The 21,452-nt window shown below is 42.1% G+C and overlaps 1 protein-coding gene across 44 annotated transcripts in view; it reads right to left on the bottom strand.

Annotated features, from left to right (window-relative positions):
* The window catches only part of NRXN3 (neurexin 3), a 1,503,251-nt gene that overhangs the window by 491,292 nt on the left and 990,507 nt on the right, over positions 1–21,452 (bottom strand). For 2 of the 44 annotated variants that reach the window (XM_008536885.2, XM_070594376.1), the window contains exon 1: positions 12,962–13,349. The exons of 39 other annotated variants lie outside the window; for them this stretch is intronic. In XM_008536885.2, coding sequence (XP_008535107.1) covers positions 12,962–13,208 — 247 coding nt within the window. In that variant the 5' untranslated portion in view covers positions 13,209–13,349. Of the gene's footprint in view, positions 1–12,961; positions 14,178–21,452 lie in introns of those variants that run through there. 3 more of the 44 variants (XM_008536878.2, XM_008536866.2, XM_008536871.2) reach the window with 3 other exon arrangements.

Genomic DNA, 21,452 nt, shown 5'->3' with positions numbered 1-21,452 from the left:
TTCTGTGCTGATTTATTACTCCAGTTGCACCAGAGACTATCCTAATCTTGTCCACGGCAAAACAGGAGACACCTGGAAAGCTGGAGTATTAACATTGTGGTGCAGTGGAGTGAGGCCTCCACAGAGAATCTGGAAACTTGCATGTTAGCCTCAATTTACCCCTAACTTGAAAAGTGTGATTTGGGAACAATTCACAAACTCCTGGGCTGCTTGTTCCTTCACATGAAAAATAATTGGATTGGAAAAGTTCCCCAAAGAACTCTTCCAAGTCCAGCATTTTATGATTCCAGTAATGCAAAGAAGCTTTTGACTTCAATGAGAGCCTCTCATCAGAATATTCTTTTAGTGGCATCACCTCAGGGTCTGAGGAACTTAGTGTTTGGGTGGTGGGTCTGTTTCTAAGTTACTATTATTGGGCTACCTTGTTCAGGGAAATAAAAGGTCACTATCTCAGCATTGTCTGAAAGAGTGTTCTTATATGATAGCTAGTCTAATAGGTCCTTAGTAACTGACAGGTGATGGGGATTGCAGTGCATACACACAAAATGGCTTTTGGCATGGAAAACCCCAGAAATATGAATCACCGAAAGAGAGGGATTGGCGACAGAAGGCCAGGGCTCCAGGTTTATATTCCTATCTCCCATTAAAGCTGTCCCCCTCTTAGATTGTAATTGACATGTTAGCATGAGCTCCCGTGACACAATGCACTGGTAAATGACATCAGAGCAGCAAGAAGAAGGTACTTAAACATCCTTGCATCTGTAATGCACAGCAGGCTTAGCACTCATGTCTGATCTTTACATTTCAGGTCAGGAGCTAATTAGGTTTCTATCAAGAACATTATGCTACATTATTTTTTTCTGGCTCACACATTCACCCACATGTACATGTACACACACATATTTGCCCAAACTAAAAACCATTGCCACTCCTGAAATATTTGTTTCATTCGTTTTATCCTCATAATTAATGAACTTATGCCATACGTATGAAGTGCCAAGAATGAAAGAAGATTCAGAGGTGATCGACTAAGAGTGAAGAAGTGTTTTAGAAATCATCAAAATTTTGCCTATCAGTGCTGATAGAAAGATGAATACCAAAATTGCAAAGACAAAGCTGGCAAGCCATTTCAAAATCATTAATTGCAATTCTCTCAATTTGCAGGTAAGAGAACTAAAACCAGGAAGTTTTGGTGGTTTGCCTAAAATTACAATTTGAAAAGAAAGCCTGTAGTAACTGTTGGAAACTAAATTTCCTGATAAACGAGTTTCTTACGGTGAATCAAAACTGAGGTGGGTGAGTCACCGATGGACTCTCTCATCAACGGAGGGGTCCCTCACTCCTCCATGCTCCACTGAACATGTAACCATTCTCTGCCAGCTGACTCTGGAACTTAGATGAGTTTCCAAAGGCTGTTCCAGAAATCTCAAATAACTTCCTATAATATAATAGGACTTGTGAATATAAGGAAGTGTTCTGATGAGTTGCTGTCAATACCAAGGAATGGGTTTACATTTGCACAGAGTACCTGACTTAGAAGTTCAATAGATGCAAGGGGTTAACTGCTTAGTAGGTAGAAGAACTTGAGAGAATTGGCTTCGAAGCTCCATTACTCTTCCTGTACATTCATGATAATAATGGTACCTAATTTGAAGGATGGTCAATAAAGATTAAATGAGGTAAGCTAAAGCATTTGGTTCAGTACCTGACTGCAATAGTATGATTTATAAGAAACATATATTTGGTTATTCAGATTAACAAAATATATTTCTCATATATAATTGCCTGGCTCGCAGCTCCCAAAACCCTTGGAATTTCCCGAGAGATGAGAGTGATAAAGGTGTCTTTTGTTATGTTAATGAGGTGACTTTGGGAAAGCACCTAATGATGGTGGCTGGTTGCCAAAGGAGCCAATGATGTGATTAGACAGGAACTTTCAGTCCCACCCCTGACATTGGGGGAGGGGAGATGGGTTAGGGGCTGGAGGTTGAATCAGTTGCCAATGGCCAATGATTTAATCAATCACGCCTACGTAATGAAGCCTCCATAAAAATCCAAAATGACAGGGTTTGGAGAGCTTCCAGGCTGGTGAACAAGTTGGAGATCTGGGGAGAGTGGCCCACCTGGAGAGGGCATGGAAGCTCTGCCCCCCTTCCCATATACCTTGCCGTATGCCCACCTGGCTGTTCCTTAGTTGTATCCTGTTATAATAAACTAGTAATTTAGCAAGGAAACAGGTTTCCTGAGCTCTGTAAGATGCAATAGCAAATTCATTGAACCCAAGGAGGGGATCATGGGAACCTCTGATTTACAGCTGGTTGGTCAGAAGCACAGGTAATGAGCTGGGCTTACGACTGACATCTGAAATGGGGGAGGGGTGGCAATCTTATAGGACTGAACTCTTAAACTGTGGAATCTGACACTATCTTTGGGTAGATAGGCATTAGAATTGAGTCGAATTGGCATCTGAGAATTCCTTGGTATTGTGTGTGAAGCCCCCTACACACATACACAGTGGAATTGGGTGAAGGAACCTAAAAGACTGACACAAAGTTAGTGCATACTGCTAGCTGTTAAGTTTAAAAAATATTCGTAGGCCCCATAATTAATCCTGGCTCTAGGTAGAACATAAATGGCCCTTTAAAAAGAGCCAGGTATTGCATTTGAGAATACTATTTTGAGAACTTTTCCCACCATCCCAGGTAATATTACAAACATATTTAAATATTAAGAGGACAAGTCTGGATTCAAACTACCTGAATACTCAACCTGGTTCTTCCATGTATTACCTGCTTGACCTTAGGCAAGCAACTCAAACATTCTGTGCCTCAGTGTCTGCATCTTCAAAATGAGGAAAGAACTGTACCTACCTCATAGCAGAAGTAAATGAGCTAAGACCTTTAGAAGAGTGCCGGGTACATTAAAACAATTCAAAAAAAATGTGATATATAATTGTAATAATTATTATTAAGAGTAAAGTAGGTATTACTGTCATTCTTGTAAAAGCACAGAGATCTCCTTCCTTGGGTTTATTTTATCTAAAATAATGGAATGGACGTAGGTGAACACTCAAAGATGCCCATCCAATTATGCCAAGATAGTAGTTCATGGAAAGAGATACAGTAGTTTGTTCAAGGAAAAAGATACACAATAAAACCTTGGCTATCTAAACCACAGGACCCTCCCTCCATCCAAATTATTCAGGAGGCCAAATTTTCCCAGCAGCTGAGATTTAACCCTTTAACCATCCTTCCAAACTTGTAAATAATCAGAATGCTGCTAAAATTGACCCCAAGAATCCAAGGGGGTCTTCCTTTGTTTTATCTGTGATCTAGTTTTTCATAAGGGCGTTAGGCTTTTATTAAGACCAGGGGTTCAGAGCAATTAGAGTTACTTATTAGTTATCACTTACGAAGAAGTCCCAAAGCCTTTGCTGCCTATCACTACTTGCTCGTGATAAGTCTGGAATTTGAGATCTGGAATTAAATGGATTATGAAAGCACATTTAAAATTTTCAAGCAGAATGATGGCATTTTGTCTAGAGCCACTGAGGCAAGGCCATGCCTGGGGAAGCTAGTTCCTCTTTGCTAGTCATTGCTCCTATTCTGAAGATTAGTGTTTGCCTGAGTCAAAGTCCCTGACACGGTCAGTGGCAACCATGCGCTTCTCACGTCTTGCTCGCTCTTCATAGAAAGCTCTCAGTGTGGCAATCTCAAATTTTAAAAAGTGCTCATTTCCCTAGGGTGTTTGGGTTGATTATTTCTTCCTCTTTGTTTGAGTCTCTGCAGACATCCAGATCCTGCCTATCTCCTCCCCCTTCCCTTCTAGGACAACATCAAATGACAAAAGTGCAAAGCAAATAAATGTTAAGTAAAACACCAACTGACTGACGCTGGTTCAGTTTAATGCTGTGCTTTATCAACTCGTTCTACTGCCTAGCAACCGTGGTGGCTCACCCCAAGTTCATTTTCATTTTAATGTGCCACACAAAAAAGCAGCTTAAATATATACCCCCAGTTCTGAAGCATATAATCTGTAAACTACAGGAACAGGCAGATCATTTCCATTAGTTTCTTATGCAGCAAAAACCACAATTTCACCCAAAGTGTGTAATTATATTCAAATTCTGAAAGACTGCCTCAGAAATAGTTGAAATTCATAGTTTGGAGGGAAGTCACTCTGGAGCATACAGGGTTATGTTTTAATGTGGAGGAGGGGGGTGACAGAAATGTTTCAAAACAGTAAAAAGGGAGGGTGAGAACGGTATCTCAGAAAATGTGGCTCGATGGTTTCCAGGGGTTTTACGGTCATACAGCCACTCAATAACTGATAAGCAAGGGGTGGTGACTAGGGCAGGGGACATGTTTTTGAACAGTAACTCGGTTGTGGCTTCCAGATGGGAAACAGAGACAGGTGAGTATACAGGACATTTTCCTCTGCTTTCTGATGAGTGAGACCCAAGCAGGACAGGCAACGTCTCCCTGCACAGGATCCTGAATCAGAGCACTTTCTGACACTGAGGTCTCCCATACAGAAGCCTTTAGAACACCCCAGGAACCCTTCCTCTTAGCAGGAAACCAGCAGCTGTTAGAAGAATGCATGTGAAAAATTAATATTTACAGAAGGTTAGAAAAGTCCAATGTTGGTAGAATCCATTCCTGCAGCACTTAATCTGATTAAGAAGAGATCAATCTGCAGAAAGAGAGATGGGAGACAAGGTTGCAATTGAGAAAGGATCATAAAGGAGTGAGAAGTTGGCCTTTGCAGTTGAGTAAAAGAAGGATGATGGGCTTGGAGTCATACTGGCCACCTCCCAACTGATTCTGACACGGACTGAATGCCCTCGGCCAAGTCCCTACTTTGTCCATCTGGAATTTCAGAGGGTCAGACAATCCTTAAGCTCTCTTGCAGCCCCGAAGTTATATGAGCCTGTTGGCGTGCTTTTGAGGGGTAAATGACTTTCCCTGCCCTTTGCCTCTTCTATAAACTACTATCCCTACTCTCCTAGTAAACAAGAATCAATCATGCGGCATCTCACTCAATCATTACTCATTTATGCAAGAAACACATATCAGGTGTGAATGTTTGGTCCATCTGCTCCTTTTAATTAGTATTTCCTTGGGTCAGAACGGGTTCAGGCAGACTAACAAACATTCAAAACCTTATTATAAACTGGACACTCTCGTAGGTGCTTTGGAAAGGTGTGTCAACCACATTAATCAGACTGCTTCATTACCCTGTACACTCTATTCCTAACAAAAGGGCTTGCTGTGTTTTTTTTCTGTTTATTGAGATAATACACTGTGTGGAATAGCAGGAACACCAAGAGCTTTGTGGTCAGAGCTGTGTTTGAATGCTGGCTCTACCACCATACTACTTTGGTCAAGCCATGTCAAGCTCTCTGAGTCTCACTGTTTTTATTTACGAAATGGTGGTAACCTTATTAATGTCAAAGGATTGTGGGGATTAAATGAAATCATATATGTAAAGCGCTGGAAGAGTGCCTGGTACATAGCAGGTGTGCATAATGGGTTGGTGTATGATCCAAGCAAGTCTTTCAAAATTCTAACTGTAAGTAGAAATAAACCACTTGCTCAGTTGCTATTCTGCCCTCTGCTCTGGGATGGCTAAACACAGCAGAGCATTTTAAACACAACGCAGAGCTCCTTTCTAGTATTAATAAGGTGTGTTTAAATGAAAGCTGTGTTCTCCCCGTCTCGGTGTGACTCTGCGGTGAAGTTGGATTGCGGGCTTTATAACCTCACAGTGTGCCACTCTGTACATTATACTGCTTCTGTCGGAATGGGAAAGAGAAAACCTGGCTTGTGGCTTCGGCGTAAGTTATTATGATAGTCAAGAAAATAGACCTATAAAATACCGGCAGACCTGTGGAACTCAGACAGGTTTAAGATGCACCGTGGCGTCTTTAAAGACATGCGGATTGGAGAATCACGCAGACCGAGTGCTGAGAACCATTTGGAGAGATCATCTCACTCAACCCTCTCATTGTACAAACGAGGAAGAAATGAAAAAGGCAATTTCACCAGCTGTAGTTTTAAGGCAAATACACACTACGTGCCCCACAGAAAACTACAGGTAAAAGAAAGAAGATAGGTTAGAAGATCAAGATATCCCACAGAAGGTCTAAATATTAAACGATTAATACAATTAAAAAGATATAATGTCATGTCCAAAGTCACAGAGTTGATCAGGGAGAAACTAAGGATAAAATCTATGACCTACACAGTGTCCTCTCCCTAAGAAGTCTGGTTTCAAATCTGGGCTACACAAAATCAACTCTAATGGTTCCAGAATAATAATATGCTCCCATCTCCTCTCTAACCTTTGAGTTCTGGTAAGGAAAAGTATCAAAAATGACATTAAAAGAAGATCTCCATTTCCAGATTTGAAAACAGTAGTCCTAAAAAGTCCTGTCTTTTCCTAGTATAAACTAGATTTAAAAATCTGGTTTTCAATGGATACTCAGAATCATATAGGAATAAATTCTGTACAAGTTTGCTAGAAATGGGATCCAATTCTGAATTTCCAAAGTGGTCTCAGAATATTTCTCAGGGGCATCTCCCCTTTCACTTCACTATATCTCTGAGATTCTGAGTGGTTTGCTATCATTTGTTTTTCTAGGCTAAAATTTGCCTGGCATGGATTTTTACATGTTATCAAAAAACACAAGCTGACCACACATGCTATCGTCTTTTAGTGCCATAAACAAAGAAAGACATCTTAAGGCTTTTTCCTCTACATTTCCCTAAAAAAGTAGTAAGTAAATGAAGTAACTCCCTGGAGGCAAAAACTGTTGCTATAGATAGAGAAATGAGGAGAACCAGTAGATGCATGCTCTTTAACTTCAAACTGCCAGCCAGCAAACATTCAACACTGAAGCTCGATTTTGTAGAAGGGATTGAAAGAGCATTCTCATTAAAATATTTCTCATAAAATATTAACCTGTACACAGTGGTTTACAATGTACAAAGCAGAACTTAACTTCCAATACAATTCTGTGACGTGCATGGTAGGTAGTATTGCTATTCCCAGTTAAAGACGAAGAAATTGAATCTTAGTCAAGCCAAGTGACTTACCCAGGTTTACAAAGTTTCTTAGTGACAGAACAAGGATTGAGACCTATTTCCTCCAACTCTAAATCCTGAGTTGATATTTCCCACCCCTGCCCCAGACACCACAGTGCCCATTAGAACTCCACTATCATCCACTGTCATCCTCATTAGCACATATTCTCCAAACCATTTTTCAAAAGTATCTGAATACAAAAACAAACAAACGAAAAATAATTCCCTTTCCCAAAGAGTTGAATATCTTGCTTGGGATTTGTAACAGCAAGGGCTTATAATTACAACACATTTTCTCAATCATCTCACCCAAGCTTCATGACCATATCATGAAGCAGACAAGTTACTTCATATTTATATTTTAATGTGAACTTCACAAAATAGAAATCCAGCAGAAAAATAGTTAAATTGATACTTTTTCAAAAGGACATATTTTTCAGCTGCCGAAATAGTAGTTATTTATACTTATTTAACCTGTTTTACTTCAAGAAGGATGAGATGTGAAAGGAGTTGGCGGTGCGTGTCTTGGAAATGGAAACAAGTGAGCAACTGTAGTTCACAAAGGAAGTCACTGGGATGGCAAAAGTTCAGGCCTGGAATGGCAGCAGCTCTAAGTGGAGAGAGCCTTAGAGTGTGGGCATCAGAATCTGTCTGCAGAACGCTTGGCTGTAGTCAGACAGAATTAGTCTGCAAGCACATCAAGGTACAGACTCAGTCACACAAGATAAAAGTGATGGGAAAGCAAACACAAGTTTTAACTAAACCTACTGGTGTTGTTTTCTCCATATGTGCAAATAGAATTTTTCCTCTTGAGGCACCATGTTATCAATTTTGTAAATTCCTACCATTGTCACTAAACGTTTTCTTTTTCCACTGTGAAAGTTTGAGTTTCACTGAACCATACATTTTCACTTATTTCCCAATGACTGGGTCCTGGGGGAGGAGGAGGGGTGTTTTGGGCTGAACTGCATCCCCCGAAAATTCATATATTGAAGCCCTCACTCCTAGTACTTCAGAATGTGACTGTATTTGGAGATAAGGCCTTTAAAGTGGTGATTAAGTCAAAATAGGACATTTAGGGTGAGCTCTAATCCAATATGACCAGTGTCCTTACAAGAAGAGGAAATGTGGACATGTGAGGAGACATCAGGGATACGTGCACACAAAGGAAAGACCATATGAGGACACAACAAGAAGGTGGTCATCTGCAAGCCAAGGAAAGAGATCTTAGAAGAAAGCAAATCTGCCAACACCGTGATATCGGACTTCTAGGCTTCAGCACTGTGAAAAATTAAATTTCTGTTGTTTGAGCCACCCAGTCTGTGATTTTTTTTCTTATGGCAACCCTAACAAACTAATATAGGGAGGGAGGTATAAATAAGTTCAAGGTTTATCTTCAGAAATGTGTCTCCCTCCCAGATCACTCAGGGTCCTAGCAAAGCAAGCTTTCTGAGATCTGATAAATTAATTCACTAATGTGTAAAATGGAATATGCTACCTCTTCCAGATTCAAAATCCGATGATAGAAGAATAAAGTTCTTACTATGGAATTCTAGCCATCAGCCAGTTTGGTAAAGGTTTTTTTTGTTTTTTTTTTTTTTTCCTGAAAGCAATTATTCCAATTATCGCATCTTCTCTCTCTATGATAACGGCAGTCCTTACCTCCACCCCACCCAATGATCCCTGTTGAAAGTCCAGAAGAAATTTACACCAGGAGATTATAATCTTCCGTGGTAGTCTTTCAAGGCCAAGTTAATCTCCAGACCCACCACTTGCCAGCAAATTTTAGAGAAGAGAAACAATGCATCTAGAGGAGAGAGAAAAGGAGAAACCAGCTTAATTAATTCATCACCAAGGCCAAAGACATATAAATCTTATCATTTTATCTGTCAACCAACACTATGAATTATTCAGCAAACTGAATCCCAAGAAGGAAGGGAGAAAGAGAGTGGTTAGAAAGCAGCTGGCTGAGCAGAAGAAAGTGTTCAATAGATCAGAGCAAAACAAGTGCCATGGCTGGAACAATTTAAGAGGTAAGTTTCTGTGACAATGAATGAGTAATGAATGAATAGCATAATTTCTTACAAGAAGGACTCCTGCCGATGTGTTGCAAGTGCGACCACCACCACTTTAGCTAAGATGATGTGAACAAGACTTATGTCCCCTGACCCCCGCCCCACACACAACCTGGTTTGTTATTGTTGTAAGAGATTTTCTTCTAAATATATTGTGACACGTTCCCTTTTAAAATTGAGTTCTATATTTTCAATTAGTTCCCCCAAATGCCTAAAGAGTCAGAAAGGTCTGCTATCTTATAGAGGACAGAATGTAAGACACTTCCTAAACCTGGGATCCTTAGAGAAACTTGGTTTCTAAACTATAAGTATTATGGCATTTTTCATGCCGATGTACACTGGAGTTCTTAAAAGTGAGAGAGAGGATAAAAGAAGGAAAAAAATACAAAACTCCCTTACGAAACTGAAAGTTGGTAACGATATTGTAGTATCCACATATCCCATACCACTAAACTACCCAGAGTTTTGTTAACATGATATTTAAGTATGGAAATAAAGTTAAGGATGAAAAATACCTGGAGGGATATTTTAAATAACAGAAGAATGTAAATCTGCATTTTATACAGGATATTTAGATTTTATATTGATTAATTTGATTTGGTTTCTGGATCACCACCCCATCCCCCATGTTTTTTAAATTATAGAAGCTCTTCTCTTTCATAGATTATCAAAACACCTCTGAAATTATCCACAGCTGAACACCACAATGTCTTACTTAGTTTTCCATCCTCAGCAGGTTACACACATCCGAGCACATAGTAAGTGCCCGATAAATGTTAATTGAATGACTACTGAATAGAAGAGAGCACGAAAGAAAGTAGGGAGCCTGAGAGAAGGGGCTGACCAACAGAGAAAAGCTCACTAAATTCCAGTTAAGAAGAGAGTTAATTCCAGCCAGAAACATAGTTCTAACCTGAGACAATTTTAGGTACCCCAGGTAGGTGTGGTCTTAGTCCCCCCAATTCATATGGGACCTCAGCCTTTTCTAGTCTGCCCTGGCATAAAGACTTTAGGCAAATCTATACATAAGCAATTTTCCAAAGATTGGAACCAAGCGTGGTAAAAGGCCAGCTGCTTGGAGAATTTGTTTCTTGCATCTGTTCTTAGTGTGACTCCCACTATAGGGCAGGATGGTTTGGAATGAGGGGGTGGCAACATCTAGTTAATAGGGCAGCTCTAGGACTTTTGGCTTCCTAGGAAATGGGCAAGGAGAACGAGGGTAGAAAAAACAACAAAGAAAAAGTCTCTCTTGAGTCCAAAGAAGGTTCTTGGACTGAAGGCTCTAGTTTTCGTTTTATAGTAGAACGAAGGGCATTTACTTCTTCAACAATACAGACTGCTGCTTTTAACCCTGGAATAAGCTTTGCAGAAAACTATTAGTAACAGCCATTATTCTTATGGTGCTCTGCCTCGTGCCATCCAAAAGATGTTTTAAAACAATTGCTATTAGCTAAATCCAATTGCCTTGGACTAGGAGAAGCAATTGTATTCCAAGTAAGAATGAGAGGAGGATTAACAAACCACTGAGGGGTCTCCTGGTCCTTTAAGGATGCAAAAGGTCACAGTTTGGATGTGGGATCAGAGCCAGAGGTTGGGGAATCTTGTTGATTGCTGTTTCTCTTGATTCCAAGCTCAAAACCATTAGTTAAATATGCAAGGAGCCTGCTTAATATACATGCATTCACTATCCAGGCCCCAAATCAATGGGATGGGACTTCAGGATTGAAAAAGGATATTGAAGAGTTCAATTCATGAGTTTTCTTATCTTAGCCGTGCCAGACCCTGGAGTTCACTGCACTCCACAGCTCTGGTGGATCTGAGGGCCTTTTCTGGGGTCTCTAGTCATTTACTCACTTTGTTCTCCTTTTCTATCACACCGAATCTTATCAGGTGCAGGTTAATGAGAAACCAGACTGGGAAGCAGTCAAAAAGATTTAGAGAGTACTGAGCAACCGATTCTTGAAGAAATGAAGTAAATAGAGAAGAGCTGTGTTTGACCTGTTTGAGGCTCAAGCCCTTTAGCCCCTTTAGTTGAGGGAGAGACATTGACAGACTTCGGAACCCCGGGGAAGTATCGCTCTGCAAATTCCATCACTCACTAGTTGCTGCGTTTAACTGTTTACATCCTGAACAGAAAACATTGAGACCCTGCCAGCCTATAACCTCTAACTAATGCATAATCTTCATCTCCCTGCTGATCATTTACACTAATTAGCAAAATTTAGCTAATTATTGCTGAGCGCTTCTGTGTTTAATTATGCCTATTAGTAATAGTCTGTCTGGCTTCCTCAGTCTCCCACTCCCCTCTTTTTTTTCCCTGCTCTTTACAATTCCACCCCCACACCCAGGTCCTCTCTCCCTTAGGAGCTATCAGTTTCCATTTCAATGAGATTGCTTTCGCTTTTGTGGTGGTTGTGGCTATTTCCTCTCCTAGGATTCTTTTTTAGAAAGCCTATACCAGACCCAGCAGGAATCACAGCGAAAACAGCAACCAGATCGAGATCAAGCATTCCCTCCTTCCCACCACCCCCCTCCACCAACCTTACAAGCTCTGGGCTGCTTGACAACTCCATCAAATAAAATTTAAAGAGAGAGCCAGAGTACGTGCTGGCATTTTCTCAATGTGCTTCCACTTAACACTACAGACAGCAGAGAGCAGAAACCCACGGCCGGGAGGCAATGGGAAGAACTGACGTTCCGAATGGGTTCTGCATGAGAGAGGTCTTCAAAATACAAGCTAGGGCAGGGGACCTCTAGTGTGGGTAACTCGTGCCACCCCCAGAGGGCCGCTCCTGCGGTGCGGCTCTGTGATTCCTACTCTCCTCACCATCAGAATGGAGTTCATAGTAAACAAATAAGGAAGCGCCCTTCTTTAGAACAGTTTACTACAACAAGCTCCTACCTCAGCAGCAGACATCGCTCTTCCAGAGGCAGCCTGATAAGAGATGAACATATTTTTAACAGCCATAGATCTCTTTCTTCAAGACTGTGCAAGGAGGGCTGTTTGGAGCAAAACCTCATCCTTGTATTGTGTGAACAAGCCCAACCGTTCTACCTTTAATTGAAATAATATTTGCATAAATGGAGGAATCAAAATTACTATAAATTACACTTGGGTAAATTATAAATGGACTTTGCCTTATCTTATATATTGCTTCCTCTCTGGTATTTAGCAATATTAGATGTACAGTTTTCGTGATAGCTCCTTTTTCCATCAGACATGTGGACAAATATGAAGCTGCCCAAATGAACAATAATGACCACTGGTTATTAATTATATTTTCTGCCTTCTGACACTCAGCTACTCTCCCTCTCTGACCTTTACCACACAAGCCACTTTACAGCAGCTCAATCAACTTCAGGCTGAAGACCTAAGGATTTCTGCTGTCTGCTATTTCCCGAGGACTAGCTCCCAAACAAGAACAGAGGGACGAAGGGTGAAAGCAAGGTGAATGAATGAATTTCCAAAGTGCAGCACCGGGGACTTATCGGATAAGTTGCCTGTCATCACGGGTGGTGAAGGAGGTGGAAGGTTGCAAAGGGGAGAATGTGGTGTTTGTGCAGCTATGAGTAAGGCATCCGAGGAGAGTAGAATCCATTAGAGAAAACTGGGGGGCAGGGGCAGACAACACTAGCCTTTAAGTGGAAATTGGACATTTTTCTTCCCTCATGCACATGCGATGCTTTCCATTATTTTAAATTCAATTTTTTCTTCTCTTCCCACCCTTGACATTACCTGAAAGGTGAGTGGGTTAAGGAATTGCTATGCCCCATAAAAGGATAAAGAGCAGAGAGACCCACCGTGCCCTCCTCGAAGGGAAACAGGGGAGCGATAGATAGAAATAGGCACTGAGTGGTGCTTGCTGCCATGGAAATGGTGCTCGTGCTGAGAGTGAGACCCCGGCGAGGAAGAGGAGGAGGAGGAGGAAGCTACATTAGAGGAACTCCATACAGAGCTGACGATACATCCCCAGAAGAGGGACCAGATCCCAAGCGTCCAGGCCGGCCGGCGAGGAGGGCTCCGTCTCGCGTGGATTCTCAGGTGCATGGTCGACGCACTGGACCACTACAGATGGGCAGTTTGAATTCCAGCCAGTGAGGAATAATGAAGTTCATGATGCCCAGGGGCCCATCATAGCAGGAGGAAGACTTGCCCGAATTTTGGAAAGAGGGAAGGAATAGGCGCTTTCAAGACAGATGATGAATCAGTTAAAAAAAAAAAAAAAAAAGGAGAGAGAGAGAGAAAGCAAAAGCCCCTCTTTCCCGGGGCTGAAATTTACGAAGCCAAAGTCCACCCAGGTATAGCAACCCTCCTCGGGAGCCCCGGAATGCCACACATGTCAGGAGAGGCGGCTTCCTCCTGATCTCTAGGCACCTCTGGTCTGATGACTTAACTGCACACTCCGGGAAGCCACACAGAGGAAAGGTGGAAATGAAGGAAGAAGAGGCAGCAGGAGACCCAAGTAGGTTCAGGTTAATTTATCCCAACATCCAAGCTGTTTGAACATTTTTTTTTTTCTTTTCCCACTTCCATGCGATGCAATGCAGAACCGCCAGGCAAAAGGGGGCTGCAGGTGGAAGAGTTCTACGCGTGTTCCTCGGAGTCTCCGCGGAAGGGCGCGGAGGCAGTTAACCCTGCGAGTTCTGGAAGAGCGCCACGGAGCAGCCGCCTGCGTCCTGGGTTTCCCAACTGGATGAAAAAGCAGCAGCAGCAGCAGTAGCCCGAGGAAGAGCGCAAGAAGGACTGGAGGGAAAGAGGAGTGGAGGAGAAACCCAGCGCGGAGCAGTCACCCAAAGCAACGTGGCACCGGGCGGCGGGAGGTGGGCGGGCGATCAAGGAGAGCGCGAGAGGTGGTGCCCGGCTCGCGGTGGAGGTGGCCAGGTGGCCGAGGGGCAGGCGGGCGCCTGCAAAGTGCGCGGAACTGGGAGGCACAGGTGAAGCGAAGCGAGGAGTTGGGGAGCCAAATTCACAAATGGGCAAGTCCTATGCAAATCGCGCCCTCCCGAGAGCGAATCCGGGCAGCCCGAGCGCTCTGCCGACGGACTGGCTGGCGCGGGAGGAAGGCGGGGCCCGAGCGCCCCGGAATCCCGGCCCTCCCCATTCAAGTACACGCTCGCTCGTCTACACCCGCGCGAGCCTCCCGCGCGCATCGCCCGCCCTCCTCGCGGACCGCTCCCTCCCAGCCGACTGAGCATTTGGGTGTGAGTCAGACGGACAGATGGACACTGAGCCTTGTTATCACCCTTTCCCTTCTCCTCTCACAGGCTTATTAAGCCAAGCTTGGACGATTAAGGCACCTTTTACAATTTGGGAAGAAAAGTGCGGGCAGCGGCTAAGGCTGAAGTAGCCCCAAATAGAAATAAAAATAAACCCTTGAGTCAGCAGGAGCGCTGGAGCGGCTGCACTCGCGGGGGTGCCACGCGCACGCTCCCCATGCCTGGCGCTCAGCACCGCGCCACCGTGCGCTAGGCGTGTGCCGAGGGGCGAATGGCAAGAACCTGCGTCCTGGTTCCAGAAAGTTAAGGTGGAGAGGTGGCCCGGGACTCCGGAGGGTAAGAGGTTTGGTAACTGGAGGCCCTTGCAGAAGGTTGCTTCCCGCCCCCTGTGGACAGGACGCTCTTGGAATTCAGGACCTAGAGGTTTGCGCCCCCGCTGGCTGTCCTGGTCAAAGAACTTCAGCAGAGGAGAAGGCTGCGTGTGCTGGCGCAAGAGGAGTGGCTGGCCTGTCCCACACTGGCCTCAGTGGCGCTGCCCCGGGTAGGTGAAGCCCCCAGGCCTCCAGGGCACTGGGCACCAAAGAGAGCACAGCTTTTACATCCAGGCTGAAGCTGTAGGGGAGAGCGGGAGCGGCAGGAAGAGGCCTGGCGCGCCTGTCCTGACCATCTGTGACTCCAGGAGAAAGCTGACCCATGGCTCTGCCAAGGAACGGTGACATTCTGGACAAGGCGGCCTCCACACTCCCCACTCCCCTTTCCCTGCACTGCGTGAGGAGCTGGAGGCACAAGCCCACAGGTAGCCCTCCTAAACCCAGGGGCCTTGCTAGCTTTGACTCCCTCCTTCCTACTCACCTTGGTTAAAAAATCACATAACACATTTGTTTGGTCGAGTGGGGCAGAGGGAATAATAAACTTGCTGGTTAAATCATATCATATATACTATATGGCACTTGCTGGTTAAATCATATATATATTGTATTTAGGTGGCATTTCTTTTTAAAAAAGGAATTTATAGTACCTATTATACTCCTGCTCTCAATGAATATTTGAAACCCCCTAAGTGAGGATAAACAACAGGGATTAAGACAGTTCTATTCATCCTTGGGACACCCCAGGGAGTTGTCAAGGAAGTTAGCATTAGATGTCTTTCTAACTGATAAAGATACAAAACCTATGGATGATTTGTCTTCAAGGTCAAACAGCAAGTCCGTTTCAGAATTTATGGTGCTCACTTGGTATTCTGGTTCTGAAATCAGTGTTCTCCTAAAGGTCCATGCTGCCTGTGGTAAATGGGGACAGTCATCCCAGCTGCTCTGGCTCTCAGCTGTAAAGGTGATCCACGATCCGTGCCCTCTGAGGGAGGTGGCCCTCATTCAAGGTCTTCCATGCCCCTGGGTGGCAGCCCATGAACACACTGTCTTAAACTAGCAACAGGCACTCAGGAACACCACAACAAGCAAGGTGGGTGGTTTACGGAGACTCAATTCAAACCCCAGTTTCCTCCTCTGTTAAGTGTGGATAATGCCTTCCCTCATGAGGTTCTTGAGAGTTTTAAATGAGATAATGTATATACACAGCATCTGGCATAGCACCTGGCAAAGACTGGTAGTACTCTTTGTTCAATAGAAAACTAAGCTAAAACTCCAAGAAGGTTAAGTTCATGTTTAGGGTCTTATTATTAGTAGAAAAGCCAGACAAAAAAATTTAATATCATAAGCATCCTCCCTTAAGGTAGATAGATGATAACTCCCATTCAATCCAACTATACCTTGATTTACTGCTCCAGATGGATTCCTACTGCATTTTGAACTTAATCTAACTCTGTATCATGTCCTTAAGGGGACCTAGACCTGGCTTATGCCTAATTCTCCAACTCCATCTTCTGTCAGATGACGCCTTACTCATATAATCCAGTCTCCCAGACTGTCTTTCTGCTCTTTGAATGTGCCAAGTTCTTTCCCAAACCAAAGCCTTTATACTTGCTGGCCCTTCTTGTCTGGAAGACTTTCCTCAAGATTTTCCTGTGATTGGTTCATTTTAGATGTCATCTCCTCAAAGGCCCTCTCTGGCCCACATCTAAAGTTAGCCACCATCACCCCTGAAAGCCACTTTATCCCATTACCTTGTTCTATTTCCTTCAGAGCACTCTCCACTTTCCAAAATTATTTTATTTTATTATTATTCGTTCATAGCCTAGCTCCTTTAAAAAGATAGTAAGCTCCCCGAAGGCTAAGCCTTTGTCTTGTTCTCCTCTATATCCTGTGTGGGAAAGAGTGAATAGCACATAGTAGGAGCTCAGTAAATGTTTGCTGAATGATTGAATCCAATGAATCAATCGACAATCTCATATTCACATGGTCTTATACCATTAGTTTCACTAGTGCATTTATCTGGCTTTAGTGACATTGATCCCTAGAGACACATATTTCCAGAGTTGATGAGTTGACCACCTATCCACTGAACATTTTTCTTTTCTAAATTGGCACTGAGTGTTAGAGACTGGTTTTGACTTCATCCCAAGGAAATATGGGAAGCTTAGCTGGACGTTCCAATTAATTCTCTGCTAGGCAACAAAGTGAAAATAAATCCTAATGTGGCACAAAATCTAGAAATGCCACTGGTGCATCACAGCTGAAACTATTCATTTTACTTGTCATACTTATAATTTATTTATCTACTTTTTGCAAAATGTCAAAAGAGGTAGCTGTGAATTCAGGTAAGGCTGATTCCATTTGGGGACCCAGTTGAATATTGAGAAGACTTATGAGAGGACAAATGCAAGACTGGCTTATTTTTCTTCTTCCACCACAAAGAGGGAACCCACAATCATCCTGATAAAACGTGTGTCCTCCAGTTTAACACATCGTTGATTTTTTTTGCTTGCTTTCTATCCCTCCTGTCTCTTCCTCTAGTGAACACATTCCTACTTAGACTTCTTTTCTAATTCCCATTCTTCTCAGTTCTATTAGAGTTTATATTAGGCTGACATAGTAAATATACTTTTTTAGATTTTTCAATCTAAAAAATACCTGCCTGCAGCTAGAGTTCCGGCTGAAGGATTCAACACCACCTATACTACCACCAAAAGCTCCCCTCTTTCCTCGTGAGTTGTTTCCTCTAGTGGGTCTCTGGAGTGAGAGCACTTGGGAATGGAGTGTACAGCTACAGAATGAAGATGAGAGTCCGCTTTTAAGACAGAAAAGAAGAGAAATAGATTTAGAAACGTTATGCTCACCAGATTTAAAGTTGAAAAGTATAAATAATTTCACAGGAACAACCACGCTTAGCTCTACTTGGATAAACCCCCACAGAATCCTAACCAGACTTTTTGGAAGCTTAAGTTTCTGAATGGAATGTAGTTTAAAAAAAAAAACAAAAAAAAAACCCTGTAGCTGGAATTGGCTGGTTAATCACTGGGTTTCTGTGTTATTTCAGACTTCGGACTTGGGCATGATAGACTCCCTCCCCTGCTTTTTTAATCTTCCCGCTCCGCTCCACCTTCCAGGAGACTGTCCCAAGGTAAAGTATGAGAGTCCTTACCCATCTGACTCTCTTTGTCTTGGTTTGGTCTGTACCTTGGCTAGGAAGTAGTCTGGGGAATCTTTTGGCTTCTAAAATAAACCTCGTGGCAGTCGTTAAGTGTGTCAGGTGCCAGGAACCTGATGCAAAGTTGCCCTGTTGGTCTCTCACAATTCATTTTGCGTCTGCACATGTCTCTTCTCAGTTGCATAGACCCTGACTTTCCCCACTTCGCTGTCACCAGAAGACCTATGATGTTGTTTGTTTTAGGCACACCTAATATGATTGCACAGACATAGAAAGCACCAGAGATTTAGGTGAGGGTCCTCTTTTTCCAAACGTGAAGAGTAGAAGTCCTTACTTTCTCTCTCTACACAGAGTTCCAAAAGGTAAGTTTAGGGGGAGGAAAAGTAAAAACAAAAACAACAACAACTAAATTCTCATAGTGTGAAATGAAATAAAAGTCCTGAAAAAATACAGGTGACTGTTAACAGGGCTGTAAATATATCCAAGGGTTCCAGTGACGCCATAAAACAGCCGAACTTTGCTTTATTTTATGTCAGTAGATTTATTTATAGCCACGTAATTCATCCTTCTGCTTATTTATTTAAGAAAGCCATCCTGCAAAAAAGCAGATTTTGATTATATTTTCCATTTGAGGGTATAAAAGAGAAGCTTTATTCTTTTAAGCATCACTCCTACATGTATTTGATTTAAATGAAAATAGACAATGGCATCCTTGTGTGATTTTGTGAGTTTAGAGAGTGTAAATATGGCTTCTGTTCTTTTAACTTACCCTTCTTATAAAAATCTATAGTTATTCTCTTGTCCTCCTTGTGGCTGAAATGGGGATATCAGGAGTTTGGATGTTGAGAAAAATCTCTCTAGGAAATTTTCCAAATCTCTTGAGTTTGATCAATGGCTCTGGGATATCTACTTCATTAGAATATCACACATTTCTTCAAGGATAAGAAAAATACGAAATGTTGCTGTTAACCTTAGCCGGCTTCCTTTGAAGTCTAAGTGAAATTATTTTATCACGGAAGCAAATTTTCTTTTTACTCAAGGACAGGATTCAATTAGTTCCTTTAGAGAGATTTGGGCATCTAAACCCCTGCTAGTCTTCACTACATTGGATATCAGGGATCTAAACTTCCCATCCAGTCTTTATCCAGTTTTGAGAACACAAAGTGAATTATTGTTATCCAATAATAGAAGTAATAATATCATTTGTATGCTTATAGGATAATTATCAAACCAAAGGTTTAGAGGATACTTTTAGGATGCATACCTATTGAGATTTTGGGTTCTGGTGCTCCACTGCCTCGGTTCAAATCCTGACTCTCCTTGTCAGCTGCTGTGAAAATGTTGATAAGACACTTACTCTCTTTGTATCTCAGCTTCTCCATTTGTAAAATGGGAGCAATCATACTATCTAGCTAATAGGTTTGTTGTGAGGATTTAGAAAGTTAATATATGTAAAGTGTGTATAAAACGTGTATGGCACACATATAATAACTATTATTATTATTACAATTCTCTTCTTCTCCTTGATGACTCCTTGAAAGATGACTCCTTGAAAGTTATCTCTGCAGATAATTTTCTCTTCTTGTTGATACAAATCTCCAGATGAATGAGTAAACAAAAAGCACCCCCTGCAATTCCAATATATAGAATGGAAAGTCACACTCCTGCATTACCTGACTCACTGGATTCTCTTTGCCCTTTTTTGTTGTTGTCGTTGGTGAGAAAGATTGGCCCCGAGCTAACACCTGTTGCCAATCTTCCTCTTTTTGCTTGAGGACGATTGTCCCTGAGCTGACATCTGTGCCAGTCTTCTTCTATTTTGTATGTGGGATGCCACCACAGCATAGCTTGATGGTGTGTAGGTCCATGCCCAGGATTGAAACCCACAAACCTTGGGCCACTGAAGTGGACCATGCAAGCTTAACCACTTCGCCACCAAGCTGGCACCTCTTTGCCCATATTTTGCAGAAAGAGGAGCAGCTTAATTACATCCTTCTCAAAAATATCCTCCAAGCCAACTCCAAAACAATAAAGCTCACCATGGTCCCAGTTTTATAAATAGTTTTCCAGTATAGGGTGGAACTCACACCATCTCAGTCTTCTTTGGGATCCGGAAGGGCTCTCTGGCTACAACTCTTTCCCATCTCTTTATTTTCTTACTTTCTTCTCTCTAAAATGGTAAATTCTAATTATTTAGTCTTCCCCTTAAAACACATGCCTTCTAAATATTTTGATAATTTCCATTGGATTTATTTAGTATTTCCTTATTATTCACCAATTTTTTTTTAAAAAAAGTTATTGTGAATGTGTCTGTGAACTAGGTTCTACTCAGTATAGGAAGAAACCATTTAGTTTGGTGCATCAATTCATCTACTTCATGAACATTAAATTTATGCTAGCTATGGGCAAGGCACCAGGTGAATTCCAGGAGACTCAGGGATGAAAAAGAGAAGGTTTAAGGCCTTAAGAAGTATATAATCTAGCAGGGAAAAAAAAAATCAAAAACAAATGAATCAAACCATAAACTCCATTGATAGATACATCTTCCCAAATACAATGTCAGTGCTAAAATAAAGGTATAAACAAAATTTTAAAAGAGTAGAGAATGGGCTTGATTTGCTGTAGGGAGAAGAGGGACTGATAGAAGGGATTCACAAACAAGGTGACATGTGAACTGAAGGTCAAAGGACTAGACTTCAAATCCTGTTCGACTAGTTACTGGCTGTGTGACCTTGAGCAAGTTACTTTAAACTCACTGAGCCTGTTTCCTCAATAGTGTAATTATGAGTAATCCCTATCTCAAAGGATTGTTTTGGGGGTTAAACAAGAAGATATATTTGCAAAGAGCATTGTAAGTGTTCAGGTTCAGTATTATCATGAAACTGACCTTGAATGATTTCAAATAGGCAGAGAAAGGAGAATGTAAAGGAGATTATCAGTGTGGGCTGGGATTATCCACAGAGGACTTCCTCAAGGAGGCAAACTTTAAGCTTAGCTTTCTCTTATCATTTAGATTGTAAAGCCTGAGAATCTCAGGAAGAGGTCAACTTTTTCTTTCAACTCAAAAAAAACAGGTGTTTCATGGGATAAGGAAAGGCAATGAAAGTAAAGGAAAGGGAGAGAGGGGAAGAGAAAGGGGATAGGAAAAGAGAAGAGGGAGAGGAAGGGAGGAGAGGAGATTCATATGGTGAAAGCTACATTCTCTATCTCTAATGACAGAGTTGCCATCTTGAAGATGTCAAACATCGTATAACTAAAAAAGTTAAATTGCAGCATAGCTAGGAGTTTTCCTTTGTTCAATTTCTCCCATGTAGCTACTTTTCAGATACTGAAATACTCATTGGATCCAAATCATAAGACTATCATTTAATTCTTGAACATCATGGTTCAAGCATCCATCTTATTCAAGTGTCTATCTCACAATTCCATGAAAAGTAAATCTTCTAAGATACAGGGACAGAGATCTAAAATAACTGCCACTTTCCCCTTGATACTGTGTAGTCTTAACTCCACTTAACAGAAAAATCTT

This window comes from Equus przewalskii, chromosome 25 (assembly GCF_037783145.1).
Source record: "Equus przewalskii isolate Varuska chromosome 25, EquPr2, whole genome shotgun sequence".
Taxonomy (NCBI): domain Eukaryota; kingdom Metazoa; phylum Chordata; class Mammalia; order Perissodactyla; family Equidae; genus Equus; species Equus przewalskii.
Note: the sequence above shows the minus strand (reverse complement) of the source record. Positions and strands in the feature narration are given on the sequence as shown.